Source organism: Podarcis raffonei, chromosome 8 (assembly GCF_027172205.1).
Source record: "Podarcis raffonei isolate rPodRaf1 chromosome 8, rPodRaf1.pri, whole genome shotgun sequence".
In the NCBI taxonomy this organism is placed as follows: Eukaryota; Metazoa; Chordata; class Lepidosauria; order Squamata; family Lacertidae; genus Podarcis; species Podarcis raffonei.
Genome location: NC_070609.1, coordinates 64,497,795 through 64,513,707, shown reverse-complemented (window position 1 = coordinate 64,513,707; position 15,913 = coordinate 64,497,795). Strand labels below are relative to the sequence as shown.

Below are 15,913 nucleotides of genomic sequence, written 5' to 3'. Positions count from 1 at the left end.
TCCTTTGACGCCAATTCTGCCCAAGCTCAGGGGTGCTGTGCACTTTGTCTATGAGGGCAGGCCACATCTGCCATTCAAAGGGCTTTTTTTTATTTCTGTTCAACCTCCCGCTAAAGTTAGCCTCACAACTCGCCACATTTATTTATAATTAAGCTTGCATAAAACGTATCACAAGATGCAACAAAACACAGAAGGATAAAACCAACAAAAGTATCCATCGAAACATTGTTTTAAACATCAGCAAATACTGGTTGCCTTAAAAAAGGATAAAATTCTTGTTGCAAAGGCTTTCAAAAGACACCTGAAAGAAGGGAGGGGCAGTTCTGCCAAAACCTCTACCTGCAAGGAGCTCCACAGGGCACAGGCGACTAATTAGTATTTGCTGATGTTTTAAACAATGTTTTTATGGATTATTTTGTTGATTTTATCTTTCTGTGTTTCTCGTTAAGGACAGTCTGTTTCCTTATGCACCGCCTTGATCGTTGAGCTCCTCTGATGGGTCACAATCATGGAATCGGATGGTCCTCTAAGAAACACCTGCAAGAAACACCTTACATTTTACTAAATGCCACTATCAGAAGATGCTCTAGGGTCCCTCCCTCCCTCAGACGTATGTCCAAGTAGTCCCAGTGGCATCTCCAGCAGGCATCTCCTTGGCTGGACTCATGCTGAAGGTCTTAAGAAGCACCCCTTCGTAGTATGACGTGACAGCTGCAGCAATGGCTGCCAGGCCACCTGCTACAGCCATCCACAGGGAATAGCCATACTCAAAGCTGGGGAATCCAGGGATGCTCAGAGACACCTAGAAGGCAAATGGGAAAGAGCTGGTTGGTCAAGGATTTGGCATGGAGGGGGACCCCAGGCATTGGCATTGTGGGGTGCTGTGGGGTGCATTGTGTGGGAATGTTGATCAGATATGATCCTTCCTCACTCACGCTAGTGAGTCAGTAGCAGAGTACATTCCCCAGTATTTAGCAAGAAGCTAGTTGGTAGATTCGTCTGAATCTCTTTACTTTAGCAGTCCAATCTGGCTTTGTCCAGATCGGGTTTGTTCCTGGTCGTAGCTGTCAACTTTTCCCTTTTCTTGCGATGAATCCTACTCAGAATAAGGGAATTCCCCTTTAAAAAAGGGAAACGTTGACAGCTATGTTCCTGGTAAATCCCCTTTGTTCCCTCTTAAAAAGAATAAAGACACAACAGTCTTCTTTTAAAAGTAATGATAAGAAGTTTACTCACATTCAGTTCACAGTAGGTTCCCTGAAGGCAAGCTTTAGCTTGTAATTACAGAAGAGAGTATGGGGATTGAGCCCATGTGCTTCTGGCTGAGAGCCAGCACACAGCAAAAGCATAAAAGAGAAAATGGTCGAGAGAGAAAGATGGCTGCTTGACCAGCCCTTTTATGGGGTCTCACAGGCTCACACCTGGACACAGCCAGGGGGAGGATCCTCCAGACAGGTGTGACAGGAAGTCCTCCTGGCTAGAGTAGCATCCCCGTGTGTCCACTCTGGGCAAACAGGAAGTGTTGTACATGACTGCTTATGTTACATCCCACACATTGTCAGCTGGGACTGCCATGTTGGAAACCGCAACCGGGCAGATTTTATGGACAGTGCTGATTGCGAAAGCCGGTGTGGTGTAGTGGTTAGAGTGTTGGGCTAGGACCCAGAAGAGACCAGGGTTCAAATCCCCACCCAGACACGATGATGCTCACTGGGTGGCCTTAGGGGCCTAACCTGCCTCACAGGGAGGGAGAAGGAAGGAGATTGAAGAGGAGGCTCTCCAAGCAAACCTGGATGCATCTGTCCAAGCTGCCGCCTGAGGCAACTGCCTCAGCATGTCTCATGGGTGGGCCAGCCCTGGACAGGAGACTCACAAATGCTCTTCAGCACTATTTGAAAGCAAGGTGTGACCAAAGCCCTGCACCCCACCCATGGGAATCTCACCGAAACGTTCTTGTCCTTTTGGTAATTTTGAAATGCAATTTATTTTTCTCATTAAGGGATGGGACACTGTTTAAAAAAGAGGGAGGGCATTCTGGCACAGCGCTGCCCTAGGCTAGCCCTCTGCCTTCAAGCATCTCGCCATTGTCTGTGCTGGAGTAAGAGTCGGCTGCCAGCACTATTTCTCCGCGTGTTGTACAATACAACCACCACAAGAAGGGTGGGTGAAAAAGGACACACAGCCATAGCAGACAGGGGAAATACCTCATACTGGTGCTGGAAGAAGACATACAGGCAATATCTGATCACGCCAATGCAGGACAAAAAGCCTAAAAGGAAAGGGAGAGAGGTGTGAACTCTTATGAACTTGGAGTGCAGAACTTATTTACTTTCTCCCCCCCCCCCACATGGGCATAGCCATGATTTTTGTGAGGGGGGCAGAACCTCAGTTAGCTATGTATTTTTATTAATTTTTATTGATTTAGGGGGGTTAGCTGTCCCTCCCTGTCCCCCCCTCCTTTGGCTATGCCCATGTCCTCCTCCCTTCCTGCAAGTCTTCAGCTTGGGAATTCCCAAATTGGGTGCCAGACATGGGCGTAGCCAGGATTTATGTTGGGGGGGGGAGCAGGGCAACCACTTGCCATCATCCTCTGTCTAGAATGAAATGTCTCTACAACAGTTGTTTTAAATTACTTTCTTTTGACTCCAAGTGCTCAGAAAAATCTGTCAAAGTCTACAATTTCTACTTTTAGTTAATTGTTTTTATTTATTTACTTGATTTGGAAGGGAAATTGCCCCCCCCAGCTATACCCATGGTGCCAGACCCACTGGTATGCTGCAAGGGATACAGAAATCCAGTAATTTAAGACTCTTGTGAATCATTGAATTGTAGAATTGTAGAATCACAGCTAAAGAATCCGTGGCAGATGGCCATCCAACCTCTGTTTAGAAACCCCCAAGGAAGGAGAGTCCATCACCTTCCAAAACAGCCAGAAAGTTCTTCCCAAAGTGCCTGTCCAAAGAAGAAGCTGTCTGCTGATTCTCTGCTTGAGTCACTGCTCTGGGCTGACCTCCTTCCATCCCAGAAAAGAGAACCATAAAACAAGAGCTGCTCTGAAGTTGTGAAACTTTTAGTCTTATGTACACAGGGCTGTGTAAGCAAGTATGTTTGTGTGTTTTGGCTGATGCTGGAAGCTCGAGACATAGAGGCACATCTTGCTCTGTGCTGGACCCATGAGTTGTGACGTGGGGCTTCCCTGGAACCCTAATGTGGAAGCAAGACCTGCTGGAGTCTCCAAGCCACAAGCACTGCTATCCTTTGCTCATACATGCAAATAAAACTCTAAAGACTCCACAGTCTCCAATGACCTTCATTCCAAGGAAACCAAACCCTGGGTGAATGCTGAAATCTCTCACCACTCAGAGTGGGGTCACATGTAGCAATATCCCATGGGTCTAGGCATGCTTCCCCACTTTCTTCTGCAATAAAGAATTGTGCAGCCTGATCTATGTGTCATGGGAAGGCTCAAGGAGGAGTGACTAGGGCAGAGGACCTGTGGCTCATCTGATTCTGCCGACTGAGGGAGGTGTCTCTCTTTGCCCAATGGCAGGGCTCATCAATGACACTGCAATCAAAAAGAAGTGTGAGCTAGCTTGCATGGGCTTTACCTGTCCCTCGGCACTGCTTTCATCTAATAGAGAGGGCTCTTGTGTTGAAAGCCTCTGGTCTTCAGCGGAGGACATACCTGCAAAGAGATAGCATCCCGTGGAGAGGCAGAGGCAGCGCCACTTGGCCGTGGCCTCTTGGAAGCAGCGGAAATATGGACATCCTGAGAGGAGGCAGATGAAGGCTGCAGCCCCTGCGATGGCAGATGTGATGAGTGAGGCTCTTGCAATGATAATGGCCCCTGAAGGAAGATACATAGGTCAAGCCCCAGGAAGTGACCAGGAACACACCAGCATGGTTTTGAGTGGGGACAAGATCAGTATGGGACTGTTAAATATGGGACTGCAGGGTCTGCTTTGTTTGGGGGGGGGGAGGCAGGGGTGGTTTGTCCCAGTACCTGTCTCTGACGATGGACCAGCAAATCATAAAGGAGTCTTCCTCCAACCTGGTGCTTCGAAATGTTTCTTTCTGCTTCTTGTAAGGGTAAATGGACCCCTGACCATTAGGTCCAGTCATGACTGACTCTGGGGTTGCGGCGCTCATCTCGCTTTATTGGCCAAGGGAGCCGGCGTACAGCTTCCGGGTCATGTGGCCAGCATGACTAAGCCACTTCTGGCGAACCAGAGCAGCGCACGGAAATGCTGTTTACCTTCCTGCCGGAGCGGTACCTATTTATCTACTTGCACTTTGATGTGCTTTCAAACTGCTAGGTGGGCAGGAGCTGGGACTGAACAACGGGAGCTCACCCCGTCGCAGGGATTCGAACCGCCGACCTTCTGATCAGCAAGTCCTAGGCTCTGTGGTTTAACCCACAGCGCCACCTGCGTCCCTCTGCTTCTTGTAGTCCAAAACATTTGGAAGCACCAGGTTGGAGATGATATATATAATGAAATAAAAAAAATGCTTAAAATAACCTTTGTTAAGAAGCCAGAAGCTTTTTTATTAGGAATTACAGGTACCGACATACCAAAGGAGCAGAAAATACTTTTAAAGTATGGAACAACAGCTGCCCAGATGTTATTAGCCCAGAGTTGGAAAGAAGACAAAGTCCCTACCAGAGAAGAATGGCAAACCAAGCTGATGGACTATGCCGAGATGGCAAAGCTGAGTGGAAAACTCAGAAACCAAGAGGATAAATACCTTTATAAAAGAATGGGAAAAAATTATAAGTTACTTAGGAGACCACTGTAAGCAGATGGAAACAAGAGCAGGATTTGGATTCACTTGTAGTGTAAAAATTACTATGGACAATATGGTTTGATATAAAAATTGGAGTACGGATGAATATGCAGTTGTAGATGTTTAAAATGAGACCCCATGGAGGGGATGGGGGAAAGTCTTGAGATCCAGAGAATCTCTTTATATTGATATGTTTTTACTAGTGTGTGTATATTTGTACTTTTGTGAAACCAATAAAAATGATTTTAAAAAGAAAAAAGAAATGTTTTGGATTACATCAGCCCTGGCCATCGCGGTGAGTCATCGAAAGCACCTGCCTTAGAGCAAACACAACACAGTTCTAGACTGGAGCATCGTCCTCTCAATTATTCTCAGCACCCCACAGCTAAAATGTGGAGTGATCTTACAGACAAAGCCTTCTCAAATCTGACCAAAAGCTCCTTTTTCTAGCATCTTTCCTCCCAACGGCAGACAACTTGATGCCTATGGATGCTCTGGACCAGAGTGTAAGGGCACAGTCACCTGAAAGTCAAAGGTAGACTGCCCTGAATGTGGAGGCTCTATTCCAAGCTAGCATGGTTCCAGGTAGTAGTTGTTGTTTTTTAGCCATATAAGCTAATGGCCATCCCCAGAGCCTGTGCTAATAAACCCCCAAATTCTTTATATTTAGAAAAATAAATAAAAACATGCAAATATTCTGTTGGCCTTCCAATCACCCTATGGCAGTGAGGTTGGTTGTTCACAACGTTGATTTGTAGTGACTGGCAGCCCCTTTGCCTCATAGAGAAATGATGTCAGTAAATTGAAAGCCCAGAAAGCAGGAGAAGAACTGAAATAACCAGGAATTCCATTTGTGGGTGTGAAATAATGGATTTCTAGAGCCCCAGCGATCTCCTGGGACTGTGGCAAGTTATAAATGGAGAAGAGGAAGTGAAAGGGAGGTGTCAGTTTACCAACCAACAGCTTCTGTGGTCAGAAGCCAGCCACTTGGCACAGACCAGTAATTATCTTTTTTTCACACAGCCTTGGTTGCCCCCCGTGGGAAGGTCATAGTACTGCATGTGCACAGCCAAGAAAAACCAATTTAGTGATTTTACAGCAGCAAAACCAGTTTGCTGCACTCAGTGCAGACATCCCAGTGTTTGGACAATGCCTCCCATTCGCTTTCCTGTCCACCACCCAACCATGTCAAGGTCCATTGCCTGCCGCCACTGCTGTGCCAACCAGGGTAAAGGTAAAGGGACCCCTGACCATTAGGTCCAGTCATGACCGACTCTGAGGATGAGGTGCTCATCTCGCTTTATTGGCCGAAGGAGCCGGCGTACAGCTTCCGGGTCATGTGGCCAGCATGACTAAGCCACTTCTGGCGAACCAGAGCAGCGCACGGAAACACCGTTTGCCTTCCCACCAGAGCGGTACCTATTTATCTACTTGCACTGATATGCTTTGCTAGGTTGGCAGGAGCAGGGACCGAGCAATGGGAGCCCCCCCCCCCGTCACGGGGATTCGAACCGCTGACCTTCTGATTGGCAAGTCCTAGGCTCTGTGGTTTAACCCACAGTGCCACCCATGTCCCTGCCAACCAGGGAGCTGTCCTTGACAGCAGCTTGGTGGGGCTCGATAGTCAGATTTGGGACGTGACTTTACCGGGATGCGGGTTCAGGTAAGAACTGAAGACATCGCAGGTCCAGATTTTGACAAACTTGTCCCAAACACACTCTCCCCATAGGCCTCGGCAACGCATGCTGAGGACCACAGAGCCTTTGCTGTTCACCTGGAAGAGATGGGGGTGAAGGGGAGGCAGGAGCAAGGGAGCCTCAGATCAGTTACTGGTCCTCAATAGATGGACCACTCAGGGCTAAAACGCTTAGACAACAGTTCAGTTGAAGCAGTGCAGCAGCTAAGACAGGGCAATCTGCTGGCAGCTAGATCATAGCAGAGACTACACATGCACCAGGCATCTTAAGCATTTCCTTACCACAAAGAATTCTGGGAACTGTGGTTTACAGTTCTTAACTACAGTTCCCAGGATTATTTCTTTTGAGAGGAGGATACATGTGCTTTAAATGTATACAGCCAATGCCACAGCCTCAGTAACAGGTACTAGACGGATAACATCTGGAGGGATGGGTTGTAATTTTAATAAAGTAACTATGATAATATTGGCTCACCTGTAGACCATTCTGTGAATTTTATGGGGAAGTTCTCAAGGTTTTATGAGCTTTCTAAAAAGCTCCTACCACTTACTTACAAAGCACAGCAATGACAAAAAATACTTACAAAGCACAGCAATGACAAAATTCCTCCACCCCCCCTCCAATCACATGCCCTCTGAAATTGCCCAAAGACTGTTATAAATGAGCATATGAAAATCTGATGCAAATCTGGGTCGTGGGCCTGTGCCTCAATTTCAAATGCTTTAAAATACCTAGCGACACCCCTGGAAGCAACTAACCCCCTTTAAAATCCCCACCAACTTTGCTTAAACCCTTAGGAACTAATACATACCCCCACTCTCTGATCCCTAAGGGAACGAAAAGCCCAATTATGCACAAAGCAATGAAATCGTAGACCTACATTAAACCCCTAGCCCTTCCCATTCCCTTCTATTTCCCTCCAGTATTCGATAGATGAAATTAGGGACCAGCAGCTGTCCCTCCCCATTCTAGAAACTCCTTGGAGAGGAAGCTGAACCCTGAAGCATGGCCACAGACAGAGTTTTAACAAGACATCTGTAAAAGGCAAGAATCAGGGACAGTGATTTCCCTCTCTGAGCCCTCAATCTGAGAAAGGGACAAGGAAATATGGCAAACAGGGACATTTGGAGCACATGTCTTATTCCTGGCACCCAAGCAACCAACCAGGTGCCCCTCCCAGACCCTTTCTGAAGAGTGGCAAGAGAAATGGCTTGCTCTTCTTACCTGCCAGCAGTCTGTGCAGATGGCGCCCACGGTACAGACAAAAGAAAAGGCCCCCAAGAAAATGGAGAGCAGGCTCACGGTCAGCCCCATGGAAGAGACTTTGTGGAAGGTGTAAAGGGCCCAGCGGCCAGCCCCACTGGGCTCCAGCTCTGTCCTTCTGCCCTAAGGGGTTCTCCCACCTGGCCCAGATGAGGGAACACTAGACATTGGAAACCCACCTCCCTCGCTCAAAACCTGGATGCTTGGAGACCTCCTCATTGGGCCTGGCTTAGGGGCTGAACATGCAGCAGTGCCTTTTAATGAAATGGGAGGCTTTGGCTGCAGAGATTAATGGGGCACAGAGAAGCTTAAATGTCAGGCGGAACGGAAGAGGCAGCCAGCCAGCTCTGGGACCTGTTGGCAGGGCCAGATTTAGATAAAGAGAGGCCCTGGGCTACTCCACTTGTGAGGCCCCTCCCCATCCCCCACCCTAACAACGAGAAGAAAATGGAAGAGTGTTACAAACAAAAATGAGTGAAGCCAAGGATGATGACAGGTATTTAAAATTCTACAATTCACAGTTTCTCCTCTAAAGGACATAAGATATTATTGTTAAATACCATGGTGATTTAAAAAAATGCATAAAATAAACACTGAATAACTTTTGCAATAACTGACCTTTGTAAATCTTTTGTGGCCTGAGTAGGCCTGGAACTAGTTCCCATGTCTTGTTCCTCTCTAAGGAATCAAGTTCAGCCTTCATGGCATTTAACCATGGCTCAGCATCCTCTGAGGTTAAACTTTGAACCTCTTGGAAGATTGAAGGTTCCCAAACCTTCTCTGAGTTACTAACAACAGCTGTATCTGCTATGACTGTTTTGGCAAACTCTTCAGCATACCTTTTGGGTGGTTTACCCTTTGTGGCCCTTTAAGATCTGCATACTATACACAAGTCTTCCATGCTAGGCTTCTCTTCTCTAGGAGAATGGTGGGCAGGCCGGCTCGTCCTCTTATATACCTGCTGGGATTGACAAGGCATCTGACCCTCGCCTGAATCTCATAGCTCTCCTGTAGCTGCCTCTGGTTAGTTATCATTTAACTCTTGGGGGAAATAATTAGCATCATACATCATGTGCATGAAAGTTGCTGAACCAATTAACCAACTAGAAAGATTATTGTTAATAGCACCAGGAGCAGGGCCATCTTAACCATTGGCACTAGGGGTGCATGGCACCAGGGCGCCGGGCTCTCAGAGACACCAGGCTGAGAGTCCGGGGCTGAGCGTTGGAGTCCGAGGAAGAGTCATCGACAGTCAAGCGGAGCAGAGCCTGTTGGAGCACCGCCAGCTCTTCTGCTGCAGGTGGCTCTTCCCCAGACTCCAACGCTTGCCCCCGAACTCGCGCCAAGCCGCAGCAGCAGAAGAGCCTGCGGCACTCCAACAGGCTCAGCTCCACTCGGCTGTTGGCTCTTGCCCCAGCTACATGGCAACTAACTGTTTGGGCGCCGCACCCAGAGCGTCGTGTAACATTGTGGCGGGATCCGCCGCACGCCAACAGCACTGAAGGCAGCAACAAAACCCAGCGAATAGGAGCACACGGATCCTGTCCGGAGATGTTGCCTCCGACGCTGCTTGCATTCCCCATCGTTCTGCACTGGCACCCCACACTGGACAGCGCTGGGAACGTGTACTGACAGCGGAAAAGCCAACAAAGGAACCCGCAGCTTGGCGCATGCAACAGGATGCATCGCACAGTGCCCACAACGTTACACGGCCCTCCAGGTGCTGCACACGCAGCCAAAACAGTTAACCGCCATGCAGAGGGAGGCAGCGGGCAGACAGCGGGGTGACTGTGCATGCTGACCGACATTTTATCCCCCTCAGCATGGAACCCCCCTTCATATGCCCCTGTGTGTGGGGCACTGGCACCCCTTTTGGTTGGCGCTGTGAGTCCCTATGTCCCACAACTGTTTTAAAGGTTCTAAAGGTAAACAACTATTTCTTTTTTTAAAAGCCAACAACTTTGGGGTCCCCCCCCAAAAAAGGTCGACAACTCTGGGCAACCTAGGGGCACCAGGTGGATCTTTGCACCCCAGCACTGCATATGCTTAAGACAGCCCTGTGAATGAGCTCAGTAGAAGGCAGTTTTCTCCTCCTGTTCTGCTTAGAGTGTCTCCTTCTTTCCTCTTTACAGACTGTAGTTTCAAGGATGGGCCTGGGGCAATGACAAGAAGATCGTCGCCTCCACTTGGGTTGACTGTGTGCTATAAGACTGGTCTCCTCATACTGCAGGGCCTTCCATTTTACAGAGTGTACATTCAAGAAGGGGAGGGGAGGGAAAGTGCCCTGCTGCAGGAATTCCTTTCCAATTCTTAGATGGCATTTTTTAGGGACGGGCAAGGACAGTGCCATCCTGTTTCGTCATCCAATATGAAATGGGAAGGTGCCGCCCCAACTCACCACCGCCCAAGCCTCCCTTTTTACATATGTAATAATTTTTATTTGATTTTACAAATATAGAATTATAACAATCCAAATTACATATCCCTATTTAGAGATTTCTCCAAATCTCTGGACTTCCCACCACAACGTTACACAGCAAGCATTTCCTTTCAATGAGCTTTCATCGCTCTTGTGGCCAGAAGGGGGAGCTGAATACCATCATTTAAACCCGTGGAAAAGCCTCATGCCTGCAGAACAGCTCCTTCCTCCCAGGATCCTGTGGCCTAAGTTTGGTTAGATGGTGCTTTGCAGCATTCAGTGACTGATTTGCCCCTCTGAAAGGCTAACAGCTAGGCTTCTCCCAAATATACTATTTTCTCCTGCCTCCTGCTCCACCAGTCCCAATGGGCACTGACCATTCCTGCTTCTCTTGTACTTTCCCACCCCAGCTGGTTGTTAGAAGAGCTGGTAACTAAGGGCTTGTACACAAGTTTGCTTGTTCCCTTCTGCAGCCCAATACGTTTTCCTTTTGTGTCTTGATACCTGCAGGAAGGGGCTGCCTTGTTGATAGTGTTGTGTAAGCTGTTCCAGAAGCAAGATATACACACACACACACACACACACACACACACACACACAAATATACACACAAACACACACACACGCACGCACACAGACACCCCAGTCTCTCACAAGCTTGCAATGTATTCCTCTCAGCCACGGGAGAGCAAACACAGAGTACATATTCTCCAGCATGAAAGAGCTATGGAAGACTTCAGCTAGAGCTTAGTAAAGCTGGACACCAGCACCCATTTTATATGTTCTCAGGATAAGCCCAGTACCTCTGAGCATGTCTAGATTTCACTTCCTCTGGATGCTTTCAGCTATCAGGATTGTCCCCCTGCCACATGACTTCACCTGAACATTGAGGCTACTGGGGAGACTATTATACACCTTCCTCTGAACTTCCTTGTCAGCCTGGATTATGGATCTCACTTAAGGATGGCCTCCAAGGGTGTTCTGAAGAACCCCTAAACAGATCCAGCTTTTGCTATGACAGCCTGCTGCACCTCAGAAAGAAGTTTTGATTGTGGCCTAGAGACATCTCAAGAGAGACTCCATTATAGCAAGCCAGGTTTGCAGGTTCCAAGCCAGCTGAATTACAAGACACACACACACAGCGAATGGATGATCTTCTTCCTTTTGTCAATCTCTGCCACCCCTCCCTTATCATATGAAAACTGAAAAATAAAGAAAAGAGCATCAGACTTCTTCTGGCGATTTTACAATAGCCCAAAGGCTCTGGCCAGCAGAGCCCCAAAGATATGCTAATCTCTTTCCCCCATCTTATCTGCACAGCAGAACAGGTTTTTTTCAGAAGCCATTTCCCCTAACACTTTTTAAAGAAGATTCCTTTCAGCAGCACCTTAGATTAAGATAAACCCTTTCAGATTGGTGCCATTTAAGAACTGATAACACCCACCCACTATCTAGTCTTTGTTTCTATGTTAATTTTCAATCCCAACTTAGAGATAAGTGGCAACGGTCTTCACCTTGCTAGACCTCATCTGCCTCTGCCATGCATGTTTTCAGAATAACTCTTGCATTGAGTATTAACTCTCCTAAGACTAGATTAATGTGCCATTTATTGAAATTGTTTTAATGTTTTTAGTAAAAATGTGTTGATGCCCTTTTGATATAATAAAATGTACTTCATCCATGTGGCCTCTTTAGGTGTCAAACTCTAGAGTGCATTGGATCTCAGCATCAAGCAATCCCTAGAATTCAGTGTCAGAGCTGCATGTGAGAATGGCAGGCTTGCATGTAAACACCACGCTTCTTAACAAGGGGGCCAGCCCCCTTTGGCAACATTTCCCCCAGGCTGATGGTGTGCAGGACATCTGGGAACATTATATGAGACAATACTAAATGATTTGGCTCTACAGAACCACCCCAGATTCCCAAGACCAGAAGGATGAGGATTTTGGTCTACTGTGTTTGTATCCTGGCTCAAACTTTCTGCAGTTTTTTCCCTTCTTTGACCAATGACTTGGGATGGCCTGCTGCAGGACTCTTTAATTCTGGGTTACAGAGGAGCTGAACAAATGTTGTCCTGGTTCATAAGTAGAGCCTGCTGGCCCTTCGAGTCCAGCATCCTGTTCTCACAGTGACCAAGCTGATCCCTGAAAGAGAAGCCCACAAGCAGGACTCAGGCACAAGAGCTCTCTTCCCCGCCTGTGGCTTCCAGCAACTGGTATTCAGAACCATTGCTCCCTCCAGCTGTGGAGGCTGAACAGAGCCATCATGGCTAGTAGCCATTGATAAACATCTCCTTCTTCTGCACCTGGTGGGAGTGTGGTTTTCCAAGTGAGGGGCAGAAATATGGTTTGCTAAAAGCTACAAACATTACTAAATTGCAGAAGTTGGCAGGCTGGTGTGGGGTTGTATTCAAGGGGGTCCCTGATCAGTCTCGCTGTTCCAGCTACCAAGATGCAGACACAAATCAATTTTATTATCTTGTTATAAGGGGAAAAAACCACCTGCTACTTTTCCCTTATGGGTTACCCAGAAGCCCGTATAGAGTCCTTACTTACCGTATTTTTCGCTCTATAACACGCACCCGACCATAACACGCACATAGTTTTTAGAGGAGGAAAACAAGGAAAAAAATATTCTAAACGAAACAGCGGATGTATGATTTTTGTGGTTCATGCTGTGGCCACAGACATTTGATCTGACGGTGAGTTTGGGGTAGCCCAATGCAAAAATCCTGAGGATCCATGTGGATCCGTGCTTTGTAACCACATTTTAAGTGGGGAGGGAAGGAAAAGCACTCAAGGGACAAGGAACACGCGTGGGGTGGGTGGAGAAGGATGCTGCTAATAATGCAGAAGAGGGGTATAAGAGGAGAAGGCTCCTCTCCTCTCCCGCTTTGCTCCTTTAAAGCAAGCAGGCTCTCTGTCCCTTTCTCCTCCCCACTCCGCGGCTCTTCTCCCGCTTTGCTGTTTCAAAGCAAGCCACGGAGGAGGGAAGGAAGGGGAACCATGGATCCTCTGCTCACAACTGCAGCAGATCCCTCCACCATCCTTAGGCATTCGCTCCATAACACGCACAGACATTTCCCCTTACTTTCTAGGAGGAAAAAAGTGAGTGTTATGGTGCAAAAAATACGGTAGGTTCTCTATCGGTAGGAGGAAAATAACAGAGGCCAACCAGAGACTATTGAGAAGCAAAGCAGCTAGTAAGCCTGATCCTTATTAAACTGTTGCAACAGGGTTCTCACACACCCCACGCAGGAGGGAGGAGGAACCCAGAACATTGGTGTGCAAGCTCTTATATAGACTTTTGAAATTGCCACCCTATAGCTCAAGACCACCCCCCAAAACATCATACATACGTCACTGAAGGGGCGGTCTACAGCAGAAAACCTGTCTGCAAGGATACCTGGGCATCCTGGCTATTCTTTTGTGATGGTAAATACTCAGTTCCTGAATCCAGGTCATAGGCTTACCCTAGTCATACACAGATACACCCTTAAGACAGGATTTGTGATCAAAGAGACAATGGGGAGGTTTTCCCATTTCCTTCCTCTTTGCAGAGGAATATTTGAGGTCAATTTGGGAGAGTCAAAATGGCTTCAGGATTGTTCTCCTGTACTATTTCAGACACATGGTTTATATACTTATGTATGTGTTTGCCTTGTACATTTATGAACATTTATTTTATATATATGAGACCTCGGAATTCCTATAACAATCTGAAGAAGACTGTGATCTGCTACATGGCTGCCGTTACTTACTCATCAGGCACACGCTCACAGCTCCTCTCTCTTGTTGAGGAGGCCGTTGGGCGAGCAGACGGGGCAAGCGGCACGTGCCACTTAAAGGCATCGCATGGTTTCATGTCATCTTAACCAGAGGCCTGCTGTCAAGGCTGGGAGTGTGGCACGGGCCTCTATTGTAACCACACAAAGATTAAACCGATAATGGTTCTCCAGGGGGAGATGAACAGCTGTCCCTGAACAAGCATTAATGAGCGCTTAGCTTGCAGGAAGGGGGGGGGGAGAGAAGATCCAGATTTTAGCTCCTTCTTCCATTCGCTAAAACAAGACCTGCCAGGCGGTCCAACTCCGAAGGGAAGCCTGGGTTCTGCAAAATGAAAAAAGAAACCGTTATCCTTCTGATTTGCTGCTATATTATGATGCACAGTTAAACAGACGGGTGGGGATTCTCGTTGCCCCTAAACAAAGCCATTTCCCCTTTTAAAAAATTCAAAAAACAGCCTGATGCTATCTATGCCTGCTAATGTTATGTCCAGTTGTTATCTCAGACAGTTCTAGAAGCTTGCATGTGACTTAGTCGAGAGCCTGTTGTTTGGCAGTTGGAACTCTGCTTCATCTGCAGGTTTTGGCACCCTAAAATATTGGGTTTTGGTATGCAGTGTGGATTGTGAATTTGGCTAGAGAGTAGAAGTTACCTTTTGTAACCACACACAAAGAGATATTGGTAGAAAAACACACAATATAGTTGTGTATTATAAGAAGTACTGTACCCAACTTGGATAGAAAAGGCTTCGAGTTCTAAGCTAGCTAACAAAATCTAGAGAAGACAGAGGTAGCCATGCTTGCTCATTTGTTCTCAGAGGATAAATCCAAGGTGACCTCTCATCTTGAGGTCTGAGAGAGAAGCGTGAAGCGGAAGTTGTAAATAGGATGCAACCTAAGATGTATTAGTCTAAACATCAAAGAGATTGTGGGGTCAGCACAGAGGTCAAAGGTACAGGGATAGACTCCCTTGCTCCAACTGTTTTAACCACATGTGAACCCTTTTCTGAAAGCTGAGTTGCACCAAAACTTCCAGCCCAGAGGGGAAGTGGGATTCAGGAATTGCCATGCAAAAATGACCCAGAAGCCTTTGCCATATCACAGAGCAGAAGCAGGGAACCTCAGGCCTGGGGAATGAATATGGCCCTCCAGGGCTCTCTACATAGCCTTCCTGATGACTCTGCCTAGGGCATGCCCCACAACCAGCTATGCCTTTCAACATCCCTACTGAGGGTCCTCTTTCTCTGCCTGGAATATGTCCTGAGGCTTGAACTGAGATAATGCCTTTCACATGGAACTGTACAGTTGGAAGGGACCCCAAGAGTCATCTAGTCCACCCCCGTTTCTCTCCTTCAACAGCCATTTGACCAGCAGCAGTAGCTGGTAGGTGCATTTCATTCCAGGCCAAGGCGAACTCCACTTGATAGTTTCTGCATAACAAACCTCTGCTAAAGGCACAGAGTTACTCTGGAGTTTTTCCGTGGTCATTTGGCAACCAGGAGAATTCTGGGCTGTGGGGATAACCTCCTGGCTCAAATGACCTTTCTACTCTTCCAACCTGGTCCAGCTCCAAAAAGCACTCTTTTCATGGCTCTGGTTACAATCCGATTAAAATTCCAGTGTGAAAATCCAAACGTTTTGAACACCGGTGACCTTAGCAACCAGTCCCAGGTTCAGACCCCTCCATGTAGGGGGGGGGGAATCCTGAAAATTCTGGAGAGAAGCTGCCAGACTCCGTGTAAGGCAGCCCTGGAAGAGACCGCTGCCTGCAAGTCTGGAAATGGTCTGACTTGCCATAATGCAGCTTTCTGTGTTTCGAATGGAGACAGTAACCAGTAGGAAAAACCCAACACCCAAACTGAAGAAACGTGTATGTCCCCCATTCCGCTGAAGCCCCTCCGGCCGGCTGGCTTCCTGCAGAGTCGGCTCGCGTCCTCCACGCGCCCTAGACGGGGAGCCCAGGCG

At 47.5% G+C, this 15,913-nt stretch overlaps 1 protein-coding gene across 1 annotated transcript; it reads right to left on the bottom strand.

Moving 5' to 3' along the window:
- On the bottom strand, positions 1–7,997 carry LOC128419574 (claudin-16-like). Its single transcript, XM_053400441.1, has 5 exons — positions 7,707–7,997; positions 6,433–6,559; positions 3,686–3,847; positions 2,205–2,269; positions 1–802 (listed from the first exon to the last, which is right to left on the bottom strand). Exons 1-5 carry the CDS (start codon positions 7,794–7,796, stop codon positions 605–607), a joined length of 642 nt encoding a protein of 213 aa, XP_053256416.1. The 5' UTR covers positions 7,797–7,997; the 3' UTR covers positions 1–604.
- Between the last annotated feature and the right edge of the window lie 7,916 nt (positions 7,998–15,913).

Excerpts from the sequence above, each read along its gene's own strand:
- LOC128419574 (XM_053400441.1), bottom strand. The coding sequence starts at position 7,796 with ATGGGGCTGACCGTGAGCCTGCTCTCCATTTTCTTGGGGGCCTTTTCT. Across the intron at positions 3,848-6,432 it reads TTACCTGAACCCGCATCCCG|GGGCCATTATCATTGCAAGA; the intron begins GTAAAGTCACGT and ends ATCTTCCTTCAG. Across the intron at positions 803-2,204 it reads TCTTCCAGCACCAGTATGAG|GTGTCTCTGAGCATCCCTGG; the intron begins GTATTTCCCCTG and ends TTTGCCTTCTAG.